This window comes from Diorhabda carinulata, chromosome 2 (assembly GCF_026250575.1).
Source record: "Diorhabda carinulata isolate Delta chromosome 2, icDioCari1.1, whole genome shotgun sequence".
Classification (NCBI taxonomy): Eukaryota; Metazoa; Arthropoda; class Insecta; order Coleoptera; family Chrysomelidae; genus Diorhabda; species Diorhabda carinulata.
Window position 1 is genome coordinate 4,195,288 of NC_079461.1, and position 21,892 is coordinate 4,217,179.

General features: G+C 29.9%; 3 protein-coding genes across 4 annotated transcripts; 1 reads left to right on the forward strand and 2 right to left on the reverse strand.

Moving 5' to 3' along the window:
• Positions 1–333: 333 nt before the first annotated feature.
• Positions 334–4,463, reverse strand: LOC130890655 (protein Star). Of its 2 annotated transcripts, none has more exons than XM_057794857.1 (4): positions 3,838–4,463; positions 3,413–3,623; positions 3,153–3,352; positions 334–3,089 (listed from the first exon to the last, which is right to left on the reverse strand). In XM_057794857.1, exons 2-4 carry the CDS (start codon positions 3,597–3,599, stop codon positions 2,532–2,534), a joined length of 945 nt encoding a protein of 314 aa, XP_057650840.1. In that variant the 5' UTR covers positions 3,600–3,623; positions 3,838–4,463; the 3' UTR covers positions 334–2,531. The 2 variants fall into 2 exon arrangements, with proteins under 2 accessions (XP_057650840.1, XP_057650841.1); XM_057794858.1 differs by having other exon boundaries at positions 3,413–3,614; positions 3,838–4,144.
• On the forward strand, positions 4,409–19,382 carry LOC130890653 (phosphoacetylglucosamine mutase). The gene is made up of 9 exons (XM_057794855.1): positions 4,409–4,645; positions 4,712–4,782; positions 5,151–5,280; positions 8,909–9,162; positions 9,217–9,422; positions 9,475–9,756; positions 11,110–11,267; positions 13,283–13,475; positions 13,526–19,382. The coding sequence occupies exons 1-9, from the start codon at positions 4,539–4,541 to the stop codon at positions 13,772–13,774; spliced, it is 1,650 nt and encodes a 549-aa protein (XP_057650838.1). The 5' UTR covers positions 4,409–4,538; the 3' UTR covers positions 13,775–19,382.
• Positions 19,303–21,883, reverse strand: LOC130890654 (ubiquitin-like domain-containing CTD phosphatase 1). The gene is made up of 3 exons (XM_057794856.1): positions 21,679–21,883; positions 21,090–21,619; positions 19,303–19,732 (listed from the first exon to the last, which is right to left on the reverse strand). Exons 1-3 carry the CDS (start codon positions 21,854–21,856, stop codon positions 19,466–19,468), a joined length of 975 nt encoding a protein of 324 aa, XP_057650839.1. The 5' UTR covers positions 21,857–21,883; the 3' UTR covers positions 19,303–19,465.
• Positions 21,884–21,892: the final 9 nt, after the last annotated feature.

The window sequence follows — 21,892 nt, forward strand, 5'->3', positions numbered from 1 at the left end:
GGCATATAATGCCCAAGCCCAACACGCTCTGGAGAGGCCGCCATGCTTTGGAGCTACTACTACTGTTTACAGTTGGAGATATAAACTATTACTTTCGCGCTTGCGCTCTTGTTGGCATTACGCTCTACTTGACGTTGGAACGCGAGCGCGAGCGTTTCTATTTGTAAATCAAACTTTGTAATCTATTTACTTTAACCATAACTAAATGCAAGCATTTTTCGTAGATAATTTGGCAACACCGATTCTGACATATTCGTTCTGTCGTCTAAACTCGCTGAACTTCAAATTCTGATTTGTAAATAAACTATAGGGAACAAAAAATAATACTACAAATTAAACTACTGGAACTTTATTATAAATAATTGCGAGATATACAGTCTTTTAATTTATAAAAATAATACTAATGTGCTCTTTCCAACATTACAACTAGTTTTTATATAAACAATGTAAGGGCACTGTGGTTTACTAATGGAAGGCAAGGGTATAGTCGTCATACACACAAGTGCTAAGAAACTTTCACTGAAGAAGTAACTAGTAGGTTGTATATTTGCGAATTGTTTCAACTAACCGTTATAATTCAATATAAATTATATAAAGAGAACACAAAATTATTTTTCTCAGCTAAGATAGAATACTGAATGCAAATAATAATTCTGTTACGTAAGAACAAATTTTTATCTTGATAATCATTGTCTTTTTTCCTTTAAACATTATCTACAAGTTAAATTGATACAAAAATAAACTCAAGATTATTCTATAACTACATAATTCTAGCTACCTATGAAATAAAATTAATCACCGGGTACACAAAAGTTATTACTTCAAATTTTCCTATAGTTATTGATAATATAATTTAAAAAGAAAGGTTTTCATAGAGATTCTCAAATTAGTCGAATTCGTCTGCAAGCTAAATCAGCTCTAGTGCCATTCTTTAGTAAAGGTGAAACACTATGTGTCAAAACTTTCTGAAAATATCATTACTGGGATGCAAAATTGAAGTGAAGTCTGGAGGAAACAAAATTCTTCTCCTAATAGACAACAGTTTAGTTTCCAATCTGAAATTCATAAAGCTTGTGTTTTACCGTCCAATGTCACACTTCTGGCTTTTATTTTAGAAAATAATTTCACAAAAGACAATATCAAGGTACTATAGATGCCAATGAACTTCAAAATTGTGACATACTGCGTTTAAATAAAATGATTTTGCTTCACGGAAGTTAAATTTTCTTTGTATCCTTCATTAACTATTATTTTCTATATTCATAGTAACATTGTGAGCGACCAAGGTGCTGATGAAAACGTAGGTCTTCAGATAAGCCCGACGTGCCCCACTTGACGTTATGGCCGACCAGGCACTTTGGGTTTAACGCTTTGATGTCATTAGGCAAGCTATTAGGCTTCCCAAATGTTTAAACCGCGCTCGTGTAATTGCTGGTCACTCACAGATGATGTAGTCTGCAGTTTCATCCTACTCTGTGCACCAATGGCACTCTGAACCGTCTGTAACGCCCATGGTGAGGGAATGGCGTCTTAGATGACAGTGTCTGGTTAAAAGTCTGGTCACTAGACGCCTATTTAGTTAGAACACAAGGTCCATCTATGTGTGCCTTTGTTTGTCTCATGCCAGGTGTCTCCATCCATCTCTGCCAAGCTTGCATATCTTTCGTTCAATTAATGAAATGGAACACATCCTCAAAATTTAGAAAAATTGTACAATGATTTCTATAAAAAAAAGCGTGCACATTTTGGTGGAACCAGAACAAATTCAAGGAAAAATTTATAGCCTTTAGTTTAAAGAAAATGACATCACATTCACAATCAGCATCTTTAAAAACATATAGTTAGGTCTATTTATAAAAATATAACCACGATAGGAGACCTACCATGCTGGATTTTAGAAAACCAGAACATCAATGGTATCTATAACCCCCCATCTCCAAATTTTCATGTTGCTGCCATTAATATCAAATTTTAGCCCCACTAAGCACCGCTATGAAAACCTTTGCCTAAAATACTTCAAAACAATTTATTATGTGTTTCATAACTTATATTCGTATATCACTAAGGTTGATAAAAAAAGCAAATACCATTCGTTGTTTTAGAAAATATAATGGAATTTTTTGTGATATACATTTTATAACACAAAACTGAGATCAAATTATTAAAAATATATATATTGTCATGGTATTTCGTTGTTGAGTATCAGTCAATTCAGATAATAAAATTCTCATTTTCACTAAGATGTAAATTGAAAATGTAGTTAATAATAATCAAATATAATATCAAAAAAATTTGGGAAACAATACTCCTAACTCTTTGCAATAATCAGAAACTAAAGATAACTCTTGGTACATCTGAATATATTATTTACTACACCAGCATCATAATTATGCTATCTGGTACTTTGAGCCTTCCATAGGTGATTGGTTCATATGTGGCTCAATACACAGATAAAATAATTGTAGGAATTGGTGTGGTAAACAGAATAAATATAACCAGAAATTCCAACAACAACTTCGCTTTGAAATATATTACACTTTAATTGAATCCAATACAAATACGTAAGATTCATTGAAATTTTCCATAAATTTATAACTTTTAGATGCTAGAAACTTTTTAAGAGTATCTTTTTCAGTATCATTACTATATAATTGAACGTTAATAACATCAATATGGGTTCTTTCGAAAGGAACAGTTTCCAATACTTGCAATTCTGTACCACCAGTTTCTAATATCAAATAATCAATATTTGTCACATTGGTAGCTAGAAGTAAGGAATAAAGAGGAAAACATTTTACTCTTGTATTAAACCAATCGCTGTCATCAGTATCTAATATACTTGAATGTATGCTATTGACTTTGGGAAGTTGAGATTCAGGATGTAGAGATACTTCTTTAGGATAAGGGGATGGGCTTAAGCAACCATGTATAGCTTGAGAGTGTTTCCTGTTGTGACGACGGAGGCTGAAATAATGACGTGGGTCAGGTTGAATCAAAAGTCCTTGCCAGTTGAGTTTTTCTTCGAGCCATTCTGTTTTAGAAGTTTTGCCGTCGTTATAGGCACCTGCTTCTACAAAGAAGCCTTTATGCTGCCAATAATTTATTTATTTCAATAAGAAAAAAACATTCAATTTAGTTTCACTACCTCTTACCTTATTTTTTAAAATTTTAATAACATATGCTGTATCTTCTGAAATTTCTTCATCGGATTTTAATGGTTTGTGATTGGGTTCTGCTGCTGGTGTTAGATGAACTTCTCTAATATACATAATTAATTGTGGATTATCCTGAGAAACACCAAGTAAGTCATAATCCTGACTCATATTTACCCTAAATTGATAATGCTTTATTGCTAGAATAATGTAGTGGGTGATTAGACCTGGATTATCATTATAAATAACAATATTTTTACCTGTATTATCCATATAGACAATTAATACGGTCATTACAGTGGTGAATGCCATAAAAAATGCGGCCAATGGCAACAATTTTCTAGTTACACTTGTTACAGACTCTAATTTAGATAATTTGCCTATTGTTAACATATCAGATAAACCATTATCAGGTTGAGGCTGCTGGCATTGATTTGGAAGAGTCATTTTTATAAACTATGTCTGAAAAACCTATTATCAAGTTATTATAAAGAGATAAAATGTCCAGAAAACTTAATATTATTACAACCTATATTTTTAGTAGAAAATATGCAAATTTCTTCATGAACACAAAAGAAAAACTCTTATGACCTAATGTTAAACCTCAACACGCAGCAGGTGCATATATATAAATGGAAGTGAGAAATACGAAACTAAGAACTTTTATTAATTGAAATTGACTCACCACAGGTTGAAAATATTAATTAAGTACAATTTTAAAGCTTCAAATATTTTGTTCGGATATTTATAATTGCAACTTCCACATGTATTATAAATGCAAACAAAACTTTTGTTCAACTTATACAGTTTCTGGTGGTTATACCAATTATAGGTATTAGATGACCAATGGTCTATTAGCCACTGAATTAGGACAGTTGACATTTAATGATTTAATCAAGATTGGTGAACTCAAATTTTTTCATTTATAAAATATGGACAATAATTTGTTATAAATATATTACACTTTTATCGGAACAAAAAAATATTCTCTTATGCTAAAAATGCGAGAAAATGCCTAGAATAATTCATCCATATTAAAGATGGTCTGCATTATAGTTTTTAAATAACTGGATAAAAAATGAATTGGTTTGGTTTTAGCATGTTCTAATGAACTAAAATCAGCGTTTCGTTCAAAATAGACTTGATAAATGTTTTCTACATTATTTCCAAAATTCCTTCTTCATTAATGTGTTTTGAAAAGTTATATTTAAAAAGTAACAGTTACCTATAATATTCAGCTCTATCATTCTGACAGTTGCATTAGTCATCTAACCCCTGAGGTGGAGGGGACTGAAACCGAATAATTTTGATTTTAGACAATTCTAAATTAGTTATATTTATATTTTGTGTGTTAAAACATTGCAAAGTTTTATTTATTTGTATAAAATGTCGAATAACAATAGTTATAGAACGGTTTATGCTTTTGCTAGGGAAATGTATCCAAAGAAAAAAGACTCGTTTTTGCAATATGGGACAGCAGGTTTTAGAACAAAGTAAGTGAATAATTTGAATAATATTATGAGAGACAATTGCTTATAACTATTCTTTTCACTATTTAGAGCTACTGAGCTACATCATGTAATGTACAGAATGGGATTGTTGGCTGTGCTGAGAGCAAGGTACAAAAAAGGTAAGATTTTAAATTAGTTATTGTCGTAAAAATAAAAACGTCAATTGAAAGTGAAAGTAAACTTTGATTTTATACCCATAAAGTAAACTTTGATATTATAAAAATTTATTTCATAACTTCAAGTATATTCCTCCAGTGAACATTTGAAGAAATTTATTTCATTAACTCTTATCTATGCCATGAAACCAATCTAATCTGTTTATAATTTTAAATAATTAATTGAAGTTACAGTTGTTGAATATTTTACTATCTGGAATCTAGTTTTTTTAAATTCTTAACTCAATAGATACTATATATTATGTAAATAGTATGAAATATATTATGAACAGTACAAATTTCATTTTATATGATATATATTCATTTTTTAGCTGTAGTAGGTGTTATGATCACTGCTTCCCATAATCCTGAAGCAGATAATGGAGTGAAAATAATTGATCCGCATGGAGAAATGCTGGAAGAAAGCTGGGAAACTTGGGCAACCAAATTTGCCAATGTTGTGTAAGTTTTTCTTTTCTAAATTCATTGAGCTTATTCCTAATATAATTTTTTTTTATTGATAACCTGTACATTATTTTAAGTCAATAAAAACTTTATTTTCAGTATTTGTTTACATTTTTGGTATTTGTTGATTTGTAATTTTAATTTTGGATCATCATAAAAATATCAATATTTTGAAATAAAAACTCATAAATAATATTTCCAGTTTAAAATTCAGTGAAAATTTTCAGTTATATTTGTTTTATTTTTTTCTTAATTTATGAATTTCAAGTGATGAAAATATTAATTCAATTTTGAGAAACATATTGAACCATTTGGAAAGAGTTGTAGTTGACCTACTTAATTTAATCATGTGTAACTGTCATTAGCTAATAAACATATCTCCTTTTAGAAGTAAATATATGGATTCTATTTTTAAATAAACTGATTATATTGAAAACAATTTGTTCTGATATATATATCCAAAGCCGAAATTGATTCAGTTGAATGCAATTGACCTTGTTAACCTGTTCTATTTATTTTTTGATGCCAAACATTAATTAACTATATTGATTTATCAACAGTTCCATAACAATTTATTATTGTTAATCAATTGTTTGATTTCTTTTCAATTTACTATCAATTCATTTTCTACACATGTTTGTTGATATTAAATCATATCTCTCAAAATATCCTTACTTCTGAGATGATTTTAATTCACTTAATTTTTAAGAAGAACATATAACATTTGTTCCAACCTGCTAATATAAACCTTTCTTGGAACCAAATTATTGGAAGCCTTTAAATGATATTTTCTGTGCAATCTCCATATATGCAAGGTTCTTAACAGATTGCTATCAATCAAATATTGAAAATACTGTCCTGGAAATGGTTCACAAACAATACCTAAGTTGGTTGGATTAGAACAGAATCGTTCATATAGTGATAACTGCCCAGTTGGAACATGTGATTTCTATTGCACAGAATCATCACCATATCAATTTTTGATGGGTTGGAACGCAGTTATACTAATCAATATTTAAAGATAAACAAAGGGCATGGTTCGATAATTAAAATAAAGATAATATATCTGTAGTATTCATTTCTGATATGCCTAGTTACTTTCTGTAATCCTACATGTAGCAGAAGGTAGTGATCTTACTCCTCTCTTGTCTCCATCATCATCTACTCCATGTGGAATCGGATATGGTGGTAACAACAAATGTGGGATCATGAACAGGCTTTAGTTAGAGTCAGGGATTTATCGTCCAGAAATAGAACTGGAGATTAATGGAGAAGTGCAAGTCTGTGAAATCAGCTACCAAGACACGTTTTTCGTGAATATTGCAACCTATAGAAATACAAGATCAATATCCATAGGCATACTTAGCCCACTTAAAACTATCCAACACCTATATATCACAAATCCAATCCTATTATTGCCTATGAAGATGCCACCTTTGAATTTATGTTAGTACTATTACTTCCTGGTATAGAAATGAGAAGTAGACCAACTAACTTGATAGCACTCAACCACCAGGAGTCTATCTAAATAGATAAATGTGAAATTAAAAGCCCCAACTAACATCCCAAAGACAACACCAAAAGATAATGTCGCACTTAAAATTGGGTCATAACAATTTAACCTATAAAAACGTTTCACATGCACTGGGATACCAATGTGAAGACTGAGATGTGGTTTAAGTGACCGATAAAGATATTTCTTTCTTCGAAATGTAATAACAGACCAAATTGTCATTGTGGAATTTTTTATTTTTATCAATACATATTCCTATTTCCTATTTCTCTGATTATAATTCCAGATAATATGTAAACATTACCCGTAACACCACATAAATTGAAATTGTGCAATTACTAAAATTTAATTAATTGCATGTTAGAAACAATGTTAAATATTTTTACATTATTTGCATTCTTTTCTTAAAAATGTTATTTACGTTTTAGTCAATAGAAATTGTTACATTAGCTCTTTAAGTTTAAATTTTCTTGAATATACATTATGTTCCTTATTTATGCAAAGATAAAACATTTTAATCTGCACTTATTTACAGTATAACATACTGCCTCCTTCTGTTGACACACTTATTTGGTTAACATATCTTTTACAGCTTTTTTATGTTCCCATAACTTTCAAAATAAGACAGCGGTATGCAGTTTACATGATTTAATTTCAAGTTTTAAAATTGTTTGAAACAAAAAAAATGCTTTTATTTCTTGTTCCACCTTGTACAGTCATTATTAGTATAATACATTTTTAACTTAAACTTAACACAAATTTTTCTACGGCTGTCGAGAACTTAATTAAATTCTTTTTCTAACGGAATTGTGTATTACACGTGTTTTGATCGATACAAACTCTTTTAATAAAAATTTCGCGATGTATTTATCTGACTAATAATCTAGGTTAGGTTGATTGAAGTAACACGTTTGATTCGCACTATTTTCATGTACGGCTTCCAAGGGATTTATAGGACTTAAATGTATTATAAACTTATAGGGTATTCCAAACTAAATTAACATTATAAATGATCACGTAATTGCAAAAAAAAAACAAGAAGTGGCGTAGCTTCGTTAATAACCGCCCGCGACCATTTTATTTATGTATTTCAATCTAAAATACTATTGAATACATCAATCCTAAAGATCTTTTGGGTAAGTAAAAGTTGTACCGGGTAGGCAACTAAGAACGGCCATCGGTCATATCTAGCATATACAGGGTGTTCCGGAACTTGATGAGAAAAAATCGAGTGTGAATAGATGTCAAGAAAATAATGCTGTGACATTCTATCATACAAGAACTTATTTTTAAGTATATTTTCAAAATTATAATAATTCACGTTTCGGTATTTATGCAAAATTCGGGAAGTTACGCGCATGCAGACATAAAGATTCTTAGTATATTATAAACATTTAAAAAAAGTTGTCGAACCGAACTGTTTACTGTGTACACCGAAGTGCTACTGGTCATGTAAGTGTAAAATTTTATTATTTTTCTAACATAACCACCTCTAAATGCAACAATAAAGGCAACCAAAACACTCTAAAGGATGTCTTTGCATTCATTCAACACTTAACCTCGAAAGATGTTAAAAATTTAGTTCATGTTAACAGTGTGGCAGTGCAAGACACTGACTTACAGGGTCACTGTAACTCTCGGAATTTTGTGAAAATATCGATAATTTTACACTACTATCTGAAGGCCAGGGACGGCTTATAGTTAACAACGTAACGTAAAAAGGTACTTTTTGTTTAACTCGATGAAATTTTTGGTTTAGGAGATATGTAGATTTTTAGATCGTTGTACATTATCATAAATTGTAATTATTTATTAAAAATACTTACGGGGAGTATTAAAAACACTACTACTCACTAAAGAAAAGTCCAATCGATACTAAAATTTATAAAAATCAAACATTGTATATAAATGGGGGATGAGAATATTAAAAAGTAAGCAAATTAAGATGAACTTGTTAAAATACAGCACATTATAAATAATTAGAATAAACATAACCGTAAATAAAATCATTGGTAATTAAAATTTCAGATTATGTATCTCGAATTTCTTTTTTTTTTTTTTAATTCAGTAATAAAAACTTTGGTACAATTGAGAGGTATTTACCTTTTTTAGGGATGAAAAATTAGAAGATACTATAAACGAATTGATAAAAGTGTTCAATATAGACAACATGAACGATAGGGTGGAAGTTGTCATAGGAAAAGACACCAGACCCAGTAGTCCTGGTTTAGCTAAAGCAGTCCAAGATGGTGTATTAGCTTTGTCGGGAAAACCCATAGATTATAATATAGTAACTACTCCACAAGTTCATTATTTTGTAGTTTGTAAGAATACTAATCGAGCTTACGGTCAACCGACTGAAGAAGGTGAATTTTTTCTTAAAATACTATGGACCAAAGTTTATTTTTATATATTTTTAGGCTACTACCGAAAATTAATCAACGCTTTTTTGAAGGTGAGGGGGGATAATTATAACACAGGAAATTATGAAAATAGACTGATGTATGATGGTGCTAATGGTGTAGGTGCTAAAAAGGTGAAATTTTTGAAAGAGGTGCTGAAGGATAGTCTCCTTTTAGAAATGTATAATGATGAAATCATCGGATCCGGAAAATTGAATCATTTAGTGAGTAATTCATTCCGTACTCCTGTAAAAATATTGAAAATATCATTTTCAGTGTGGAGCCGATTATGTCAAATCGCAACAAAAATTCCCTAACGGACTTCCCAAGGAGAAAAACACTCGCTGTTGTTCTGTAGATGGAGATGCCGATCGTATTGTTTATTATTATTTAGATGATAATGAAAAGTTCCATCTGTTAGACGGTGACAGAATCGCTACTTTGGCCGCTGCTTATCTCAAAGAAATCTTACAAAAAACTGGTTTGAATTTGAAAATCGGTTTGGTACAAACCGCTTATGCCAATGGAGCTTCCACTGAGTATATATCCAAAAATTTGGTGAGCAAAATCTATTAATATAATGTTTTTTTTACTAAGTTTATCTTTATAAGTTTAGTGAAATTGTTTGGTGGATAAATATATTAGTTTTTGTCAGATATATCTTTCGAAAATCATTTTTTCTACGTCTAGTGATTTTTTTAAAATAAATTTGGATCTAATCATAGTTTTAATATCTACTAATTCAGTGCATTATGCTATCCATATGTGAAAGGGATGTTCCTCATAAAGTAAAAAAAAATCATTTTCTGTCTGAACGGTTAATGTTATCGATTGAGGTAATTCTTCTTATAATACTGCAAAATTACATTTTTAACTTAAAATACAAATTACTTCATTATTTAGATTATAAAGTGCAGTAGTAATTTTTTGATAATTGTTTGTAGTCGATAATGACATGTAGGTATGATATTTAGAACTTCCGTTATTGAAAAGTTTTCGATTTGTACTTACTTTTCACTTCTTTCAACAAATTTCTTGGTTAAACCTTCAGAGGGAACATGATTTTTGTTCCTTTATGAGGAACATCCCTCTCACAGACGAATATTGGAGTTTACCTTCTTTTTTTTGAACTCACGCAACATTTTAAGACATTTATTCACCCCATATTACTTTTTATTGTTAATTAGCACATAATACAGTTCATGGGTAGTTAATAAATCGAAGTAGAAACTTATTAATCATAAAACGATTCATTTTTCAAATATTTTAATATATCATGCCAAATACCACAAAGAAGTAACTAATAAAACAAATATTCAACCTATATAATTACTATTATTCAAATATAAAATCTATAATAAAATCAATACTAATAATAATGAAAAAAAATATGTTAGTCTAAAAAGCAATAAGAAAAGCAAAGATTAAAGTACTTTAAGTTCAAAAATTTTATGTAAAAATAATAATAGGGTAGTTTTGACATCAATATTACAAAAAAAGTAAGCTGCTAATACCTGATAGCACTTTTATGAGAAGTATATAAAAACTAAAGAAATAAGTAATAAAACCAAATAAATAAAAATACATAGATAAAAATTAAAAAAAAAGAAAAGAAAACAGTAGTAAAAAATGTATGTTATAAGAAATGCCTGGCTGACAGACAGATGTTCCGTTGAAGGGTTAATCTTTTCACAAGGACAATTTTGTTACACTACAGTATTGGAAAAATTAGAAGTGATATTGGGATGTCTTATTCTCGAAATTTCCTTCATATTTCTGGAACTACTTCATCGCTATTAGTTTTAAGAAGACCTTTCTCTATTATTAAACAACAGGTCGTTTTATAAATATTAATTTATACTTTTTTCCTTGTGTATATTTTTTACTAACGTTACTAATTTTTCATTATAGAATGTACCTGTGGCTTGCGCATCAACTGGAGTAAAACATTTACATAGATTAGCCTTAACTTATGACATAGGTGTATATTTTGAGGCTAATGGACACGGTACCGTCGTATTTAGTGATGAGGCTAAGAAAGCGTTGGCAACTTCCTCAAAAAGTGACAGGTGATACAAATATAAACATTAACACAATTAATTATGGTCCATTCGTTTAGGAAATCCTCAAAATTTTTAACTTTTAATATAGGAGATATTTTCCGGGCAACAGTATGGTTGATATTTGGTTATATAGGTGTGTAGATAACTTATTAGTAACCTGTATCTTGATCTTAAAGGTGATAAAATAAATTGAATTGTGTAAAGTCGAAATTTAAAGCTGGCATGAGCAACCAAATATGTTCCGATGTGATTGTTATTGGAGAAACTACCATTTACAATCATTTAAAACAGTCTTATAACCTGTGAAGAAACCACGTGGATAAATCCTATATATAAGGTTGTATCAAAATTTATTGATGACAAAATATTTAATCCTAAGTGTTTCTACCCTTGCGGAATGTAAAGTATATGTGGAATCGAGCTTTGATGTAGTATCACGTCTCCAAACTAAGCAACATTTATTTCTATCCATTACTTTCCATCTTATCTTATTCCATTTTCCTTATGCTATCTTAACTTCTCTTGGTCTTTTTATTTATTTTTTTGCTGTTTTAGTTTGTATACCCTTTTAACGTCTACTTCTATGACAAAATGAGAAAAGCAAGATCTTAAATCTTCACTGGTGGAAAAAGAAGATATAGTTTGTTGGAGATGGAAATATTTGAGGGAAATACACAAATTCAGAAGATACTGAGAAAATGGATATTCTATTTATAGTACAGGCATATTTTTAAGCGAGAACTTAAATAATAAATAAGTCTAGCAACTCTTAATAAAATTATGGGCACGGATTTTCGAAATTTTGAGATTTTAAACGCTCAAAAAAAATTTTTAAACGCGATTAACTCGAAAATTATGAGGAATTCGAAAAAAAAATTCCGTAACAAAAACTGTAGAGTACAAAAGTCTCCCAGCTATTTGTTCATAACCTCAAAATTTTCACCTTAAAATGGATTTATACACTCAAAAATGCTTTGAATCGCGAATAACTCGAAAACGACGAGGAATTCGAAAAAAATTGTACATTACAAAATTCTCTACAAATTGGTCTTTAAGCATTTTTTCATAACCCATTATAAAATGGGTTTGAAAGCTCAAAAGTATTTTGAATCGAGAATAACTCGAAAACTACGTAGAATTCGAAAAAAAGTGCCGGAACCAAAACTGTAGAGCACAAAATTGGTTCCCAAGCATTTTTCCCTAACCTCAAAATGTACATTATAAAATGGGTTCGTGTACTCAAAATCATTTTGAATCGCGAATAACTCGAAAACTATGAGTATTTCGATACAAACTGCCGGGACATGTGGAGCACAACATTCTGTACAAAAAAGGTTATTCCTAACCTCAAAATATCCATTATAAAAAGTGCCGAGCGAAAACTGTAAAGAAAAAGTAAAAAAAGTAAAATAAGTACCTCATTTGTTTGAAAGAGAAATTATTTAGAATTCTGTGAATATTGAAATAATAATCAACCGAGAAAGAGATTGTGATCATGATCGTGTTTTTTCAAAGTTAGTTCATTTGAAACCAAAAAGTAGTTCATATGTGTTATACACCTTTTCATCTAGCATTTTGTTTTCTGTTGCCGAACTGCCGCTCCCCGGAAAGTAAGTCTTTAGCAAAAGACATGCTTAGTCCTCGTAAAGCTGCCACCCTGGTCGTATTGATTTTACCCTTCGCCAAGATTTTGTGAAGTGTATAGTCAATATCCTCGCAGAAATATCTGAAGTTTTGTCCCTTTGCTACTCCGATTTCTTTATTGTCGGCAGTGCGGTTTCTGGTGTAGATCTAACAGTCTTTGGAACGCATTGTTTTATTGAAAAGATCAGTTTTTAACTTAGACAGATGATCCACATTCCACCAACTGTGCTTGCTCCAGATTCAATCGGTATCTAACCATTTTGGTCTGCATGCAACCTTATAGTTATTGCTTTCAATCAGGTCATTAATTTCGAATGGACTATAATCTTAATTCTATATATGTGTGAGATGTTTTCATAGAATATAATTATTTTCAGTCGATCTACTGAACAGAAAATGGCTTGTAATAAAATGTTGAATTTAATAGATTTAATAAATGAGACTGTAGGGGACGCCATATCCGATATGTTGTTGGTCGAAACAATATTACACGAAAGAGGTTGGAACGTTAAACAATGGGAGGAATGCTATACGGATTTACCGAACAAATTAATGAAAATCACCGTCAAAGTAATCATTTGTTGTTTATTAAAATATATATTAATTATATGTTGTTTTAGGATAGGAACGTGATCACAACAACCGACGCTGAACGAATATGCGTCACGCCGAATGGTCTCCAAGACGAAATCAACTCCATAGTATCAAAATATACAAAAGGAAGATCCTTCGTCAGACCATCGGGTACTGAAGATATAGTTCGGGTTTACGCTGAAGCCGCTACAATAGAACAAGTCGATAAACTAGCTAATGAAGTAGCTAAGAAAGTTTACGAATTAGCTGGCGGTATAGGGCCTATACCGGAATGACTCAATTTTAAAAGTGTAATAAGTAATTAATCTAGAGCAATCAAGTCAGGAATATTCGATCACTAATTCACCGAAGGTAAATAAATATGTATACCTAACTTGCTTATTAAACTTGAATGGATTATTCGCATCGATAATTATTTTGAAATTTGAGTCTGGCTTTCATTTATCATCAACTGTAACCAAAAGCTACTGGTCAATATCGAGTTTTTTTTCTTTATAGATTTTAATAAAAAGTGATTTTAGATGTGGCCTTAGTTTGTTCGAATTATCCATAGTTTTGGTTCAACTTTTATTTTATAATATATAAAACCTCTATACATGAGATATGTATAGATAAATCTTATATATATCCTTCTTACCAAATTTTACAGACTTCCTGGGTGGCTAGCTTTACCTTAGTCCTATTACACCATTTTTTTAATTATATTTAGCCTCTTCCTGAGTTCTGCTCAAACTACAACTCTCTTATAATCTTTTTGGTGGTATGTCTAATTTTTTTTTGTTTGTACAGTTTGCGCTTCTGTTTTCTGCCATTCTTTCGAAATAATCTTTACGTTCTGTGTCCCAATTCACCTCATCATAAATTTCCAGTTCACTGATACCCTGACTATTCATTTTGTATTTGGGGTTCACACCATTATTTCTTTTCATTGCAGTTGTTTTCATTATTATTTTTGTTATTCTGCATATGTGAGACTAGGTCTTACATATGTTTCGTAGATTCCCATCATGCTTAGTATACTCATTACATTTTTTTTCAATATTATTTCTCTGAAACTTTGGATGTTTCTGTCACTTAAGTAGTTTTTTTTCTATTAGTAATCAGGAATAGAAAAATATAAACGCAAAATACACAATGGGATCTAATAAACCTTCACACTACTTTGCTAGCTGGTTGCTAAAAGAAATAGTACTATTTACATGAAGATTTAATGTTCTTACAAATCTGCTTGTGTTGTATCAATTATAAAAAACTGATTCCTAATGTGGCCCTAGTTTGTTTGAATTATCCATAGTTTTGGAGAAACTTGCTTTTTAGACAAATCCTTTGCAAACTGATTCACGAAACTTAATTTTATATGTAGATATAGGATTTTTTGAATCTATAAGATTTTTTGTAGAATATTCTTCTCACCAAGTTTTACAAACTTCCTCACCGGCTAGGCTATAATTTCAAATATTTAGCCTTCTCCTAAGCTCTTCTTAAGAAACTCCATATAATCTTTCTGGTAGTCTGTTTAGTGGTCTCTATGTGTTTGGTTCCTAGTTTGTTGCCCATTTGGTCCATCTGTTTTCTAGTTTTGTTTCGACATGATCTCTCGTTTACGTTCTATAACCCATCTCACCATATACTGAATTCCCAGTTGCTTCTCCTCTTTCTTTGGTCCACCTGCTGCATTCAGCAGATTAGTTTTGATTAAACTAAATAGAAAACAAATTTTAATAGGTTTGTTGCTATATCTATTTATATAACTAAAATTTTGTCATTATAACCAATTCTTATTTATTCAATTCACATTTGGAAATTTGTAAGACATCAAACCCTGATTATTACTAATCAGGATCATTTTTCTCACTTTCAATCTTGATGTTATACCCACTATTTTGGTCTGTTCATCATCAACGTTCCCCATCCTCTTACATTTATGGTTTGTAGGCTTCATAAACTTTTATCAGTTCTGATACGGTGTCTGCCCCCTTTTTCTATTACTGTATATTTTGGCATGTTTCTCTTAGCCATCTGTTTTTTTTTATTTGATCCAATTGGTGTGTAGCTTTTAGAAATTTCAAGATTAATGTATTTTATAGTTGGTGAATTGGATACAATATAGATACAATATGCTCCAGCATATTATTGTTGATTAAACTCCTCAAAAAAAAAACTGTTTCTACTTAAAATTAAAAAAAATATATATATAGAAATCAAATATTAACTAGTTTTTTTTTTTACTTTTGTTACTGTTTCCATTCAGATAATTACAATTTTGCAAAATAAAACAGGATTTACTTAAATGACATATATTGTAAAATTATTTACTTTATTGTTAACAATTTATGGTTTTTTAAGTCACATTTCGAAACTTTACAAACATTAAACCTTTCATATTTATCTAAACTTTCTTTTCATAGTAGTCTTGATATTTTTATTAATAGATATTAATAATTTTTGTTTAATTTTAATTAATTTTTAATTAGTTATGATTACTGATATTGCAGGGCTTTAATTACTATATCAACTGGATATCAAAACCACATATTATTATCTATGTGTTCACACTATAAAACTAATTGTAAATACACAAAAGTCTCATGTTTAAACATTGAAAATTTCTTGTTTGAGAAAATTTGTGAATAACAGTTTACACTCATTTGAAAATAAATTTTTTTGTCTATTTTAAATCACATAATTTTAACAATAAATAATTAGATAAAACATCAAATTCATGTTTTATATGTATTGTACATTTACTCTTATTTGCTTCTTTCATAAATCTTCAACCTTGACCTCCTGGATAGTTCACCTCCACACTGTTCTTCACCAACGTTCCCCTTCCTCTCACATTCATTGTTTGTAAGTCTTCATGAACTTGATCAGTCCTGATACAGAGTTTGTAGTCCATAGGCATCCGCTTGTCCTCCATTCTATCTTCTTACACTTTCAATTCGTTTTTATTCTTGGTGATGTTCCTCAGAATACTTTCCCTATGGTGGGTTCCATTATTTTATTTAGTTCTATATCATGCTTCGAACAATTTCTGGAAACCAAAAATGCATATCGTACAAAAATATGTCTTAATCTATTCGTGTGCTGTATTAAATCCAATCTAGATCCTTCTACTTGATCTTCGCATATTACTTCAGGTCAATTGTGTGATTTTTATAATTTTTCCAATAATGTTAAATTAGATTTTTATAAATGCTTGTCACGTTTAGCCCCTTGTAGTTTTCATTACATACATATGAATATACCTTAGACTTTCCCTAATTGGAGAAATAAAAACTGCCTTTTTTTAGTCAAGCTATGTTCTAGTCACTACCACATGTAGTTTAGTTGTTTGTGAATCGTTGAAAAAAATATTCGACCGATTAACTAGGCAAATTGTTAACCCAGTGATTACGAATTATTATTTGATTTACAGAACAAGATTTAAAATAAACAATGATTGATATTTGTTTATAATTTGACTTTTTATATATTCTGTTATTCAAACTTTGTATATATGTTTCAACAGCGCATTTACAAGCTGTATAACGATTTTGTTGGTATTTTCTTATATTGTTTATATAACATTATGTTTAAGATTTTTATTAATAGCATCTTCTATTATTTAATATATATGACTTGTTTTTTGTTTTATTTATAAGGACTTTTTTTAGCCAAATTCATCAACGATTTTTTTTATTGTTAAGGGTAATTTTAAGAAATAATCATTTTTAATATAAACAAAATTAGTATATTATTGCAGCAAATTAAATTTCCTTATTATACCGCCTTCTCTCCACCTTGTGACTATTTTCTGTCTCGAAAATGATCTTTGGGGAAGTGATTTTGGAAATCTGAAGGACGTAATCGATCATTTAAAAGCTATATCAGCTGAAGACTTCTAGTGCTACTACCAAGGAGAACTTCTTCAGTTTATAACTAACCGAGGAGACTAACATTATTTAAATTCCCGTTTTGATTGTTAGTGGAAATTTTTAACCTCAAAATACATTTTTGCTATTCCTCAACCAATCTCTCCACCCTATTTAAGACCTCGTTACTATTTTCTGTACCGAAATTTATACAAGTCTTTGAAGGAAGTGATATGAGGACATAACCGATCATTTGATAGCTTTACCAGCTGAAGACTTCCAATGCTACTACCAGGGAGGGTTTCTTTGGTGTATATCACACCGAGGAGATTACTTTGAAGAGAATAACTATTTCCTAGATTGTCCAATTCATTGCAATCATACGGATTTTATATATGAAAAAGTAATTTACTGATCACAGTTCATTATGTATTTCCTAAAACAGAACTACAGGTTAAGGCACAATGTTTTTATTCCCTTATCACTGTTCCTTAAAGAACGGGATTACTAAAAACCCCTTTTATATATAATGTTCTCTTGTATTATCAAATGCTTAAACAATTATCTTTTTCTTCCTTTGAATTAAAAACAAGTATAGAGAGCGATAAAAAATTGTTCATATTTAAACGAACCTTCTTATTTCCCTTGTAACATGGCACTGAGGAACTTGGAAATGTTCTAATACCTCCAATTGGGAGTATAATCAGCGCATGACAAGGATAAGTTTACAGATGAATTTAGAAAAATATCACAGTTGAAATCCCTGTTATGTTCATATTTGTATTCATTTAAATTACTATGTTCAAGAATAAGTCAAGAGACAGACAGTTTCGTCCAAGTAAAAGTTTTAATACCAGTTGAATTCTTAGGATGTGAAATTATTTCTAATTTTGCATATAACATTACATTAATTTTATATTGTATCCTTAATAATTTGAAATTCAATTTGCTGCTTTTGTTATAAAAAAAACTTTCAAATATCTCAGGACTAAACTAATTAAACTAGAAGTGTATATTGATAAGCCATAAAATATACCTTGTGGAAAGTTTTCTGTAAAAAATTTATTTATACTAAAATTGTCTTCAAATGACATTTAAAAGTAATAACACCACAACTATTATGATCTAACTGCAGAAAACTATTTGTATTTTTTTTATAAATTTAAAAAAATGAGATCATTAACAAATATTAAGTGAAAATAATGTTTTTGTACTTACTTTTTTAATAGATTGCCTACCTAAAAATTAGGAATTGACTCATCTACAAGGTACAATGCATAACTTTCCTTTTAATAACTAAATTAAATCCATTGTATAAATCAGAAGCTTTTTAATATACAGACACAAGTGCAAAGTTTTTAATTTTCAAAGATCAAACCAGTTAAGTACATCTCCTATTCTCCATACACCGAGTAAACCGATGGCATTTGTCATCATATAAGGTTTTATTGTCCAGTTTTTCCTGGATGTTGAACTTTTAATCTAATGATATCCTTGGATGTCTCTTGTTATACATCTATTTTCAAACATACTGTCCTTTAAATCCAACATAAACACATAGCTATTGAAGAATTAATTACCTCATTCAACCAGGGACCAATAATTCCACATGAGGAAATTGCACCTACACTTCAACTAGGAGAATGAACTGTACCAGGACAAAACTGTGTCGTTGAATCTTGATCAAAAGTCACTATATTAACCAATTGCATGGCGTGAATTAAAAAGAAAGGAAGTTATGTGACCATACCCTGTACTTCAAACATATTGCAGCTTTTAGAAAGCTTCCTAATAGCTAGCTCCTGAATATTTGACCAAGTACTGCCATATTTGGTATATAAGGAAACTTTGGTACATCTTAGTTTTGTATGTGAAAGCCTAGTCTTGCTATAGATGCAATATTTATTGTACCATGATTAAATTGCATTTTTTTATTAAAAATATGAATATTTCGTAAATGGTTATATCGCAAACAAAAAATTCTTTATTTACTGCTGTAACTATTTTAATAATACATTTTTAACTTTTATATGGCGTTTTTCTCAATTTTACCATTATTGTTAGCAACCTAAACCAATTCAATCATTATTTCCATTAAAAGTAAATTGATGATCATCTGTGCTTTGGTTTATATTTCTCCCAATGCCGATGATTAACAGAAGCAAAATCAGGGCAATTTTCAGCTAAATCTTTTAAATATTTTGCCAAATTCAACAGTTCTTTGTCTTTTCCTCTGTTTAAATGAGCTTCTCTGAATGGTTTTATCCTCAAACCATTTTTCGGATTCATAATAAAGTTCCTTCTTATATCATCAAACATAATGGTATTTTTTGAAGTAAACTGTGGAAATTTTCCCCAAATAACACCCAACGGCTTTACCTAAAAATAAATTAGAGATTATCAAGCATAATGACTGCTAATTAATTATGTTTGCCGGACGAATACCCAATAGGTAGAACATTCATAGAATGGGCATGGAAATCAATAATCATGTCACTCCTTTATTGAGGTGGAAAGAATAAAGAGGAACTTGTGAATTGGCAGAAGTGGGAACCAGTAACATCTGCTCCATTTATTTGGCTGAATTTGCAATAAAAAGTTAGATCTGCTAATATGAGACTGGGTAGCAAACTAAATTATCTAGCTTATAATTGGAAATTGATGCAAAAAAACTCCCAACAAAATAATGGAGCAGAATGATGAAAAAGTGCATAAAATAATGACTGAGAGAAAATCTCAGGGTGTGAAGAATCAGAATCTGATAATCTGAATTTGAGACACATATAAATGAAAAGCACTTAATAGTTGCTGCTCCACTTGTATTTTCAATTTTTTCAATGAAAAACAATTGCTTCTTTGCAAATATGGTGTTTCATTGAAAGTTTTAACTTCCAAATAATACCACAATCAGTGTAATGAAGTTCCAGAAAAAACTGATCCATTAACAAGATTTAAAAATAATGAATAGAAAATAGTTCATTAGACTAAATATAAAAAAATTGTACAGCAAATTTAATCAATAATACATCATTAAAACATATTCCTCAATAAGTATCATTAATAAGTGCTTGTTTCACAATAATTTTACATCATTAGTTCTGTTTGAGAGTATAATTGTTTAACTCTCAGGGTTAAAATGTTTTTTCCAAATATGTGAATGTTTTAAAAGGGTTTAGTTGCCCCTATAATCACTATTAACAGTTTTTTCAAAGTTTTCTTGCAAAAATGTATGACCTTCTTTCCAAACTAAATAGAACCACACTCTACTTTAGTGACTAGAAAATCATTTATATGTAAACCCTGTTTTCTAGGGATTTAATTCCAGATATTTATTTTGCATTCCCTATGGTATTAAAAACAAAAATGTTGGTAGTACCCATTTAGTATTTACTTGAGAACATTCAACAAAAACCCGTTGCAAAATATAAACAGAAATTATTTGGTTTTATTCAAAAATTATTGGCACTACCTTTAAAGTAACTACTAAATTAATTATGGATGTTAAATTTTGCATTTTCCAATTGTTTTACTAAAAATAGTAGTACCATGTGAAAATTAATTTGGAAATTAATGAACGTAAACTTTCAATTCTTAATAGTACTATTAAAAATAAAAATATTGGTAGTACAAATTTTAAAAAATTCTATGAAGATTTGTTGCATCAGATATTTTGAGCTCTAAAATTAAAGATCTCACTCACTGGTGAGCACAATTAATACAATAACTATCAACTTACATCAACAACACCATACTTTGGTATATGAACTGAGATCATTGCAAGAGAATCTAGATAAAATGCTATTTTGTAATTTGGATTACTAGAAACCCCTAATAATTTCATTTTTTCTTCAATCCACTTCATACCAGTAGCTGACCAAATGACAATATCATAATATTCATAAGAACTCATTAAAAATTCATGTAAATAAGGCCTCATGAGTTCTGCACCCGTTTGAGCTGTAGATCTGTGATCAAAAAGTGTGTAATCTATATCTAATACCAACAGCTTTTTATTCGGTCTGAGATCATTCAACAAGTTTATCTTATACTCCTTTATACGTTTTTCTACTTTTGCAAGATACACATCTTGGTTTTCTATTGCTACTTCTTCTTCTTCTATATCCAAATCATTAACTACTTCTGGAAGATTTGTAGGAGCTGTATTTGCTTCAACTATATCCTCTTCTAAAGAGCCCATCATCATAAGCTTGAAATTGGGCTTTAGTTTTAATTGACCCAAATTACAGTCGTCATCGGGGGTTTTCCCTGAAATAGACATTTAGTACTGGAGAAAAATAAAATTAAAATTCAGAGTTTTTGATCACCTTTATACTTTAGATTTAGTAGTTTTTGCCTTTCGCATTTTACACCGGTTACATTTTCTATCAATTTCTTCAAGTTCAATACCGTATCGTCTTCGGCAGTTTCAACATCGAACTCCTTACCATTCCATTTTAAAATTATCTTAATAATACCGCTCATCTTAGACAAAACAAATTTCATAAAACAACATAACCTATTCGAAATCGTTTCTTCTTT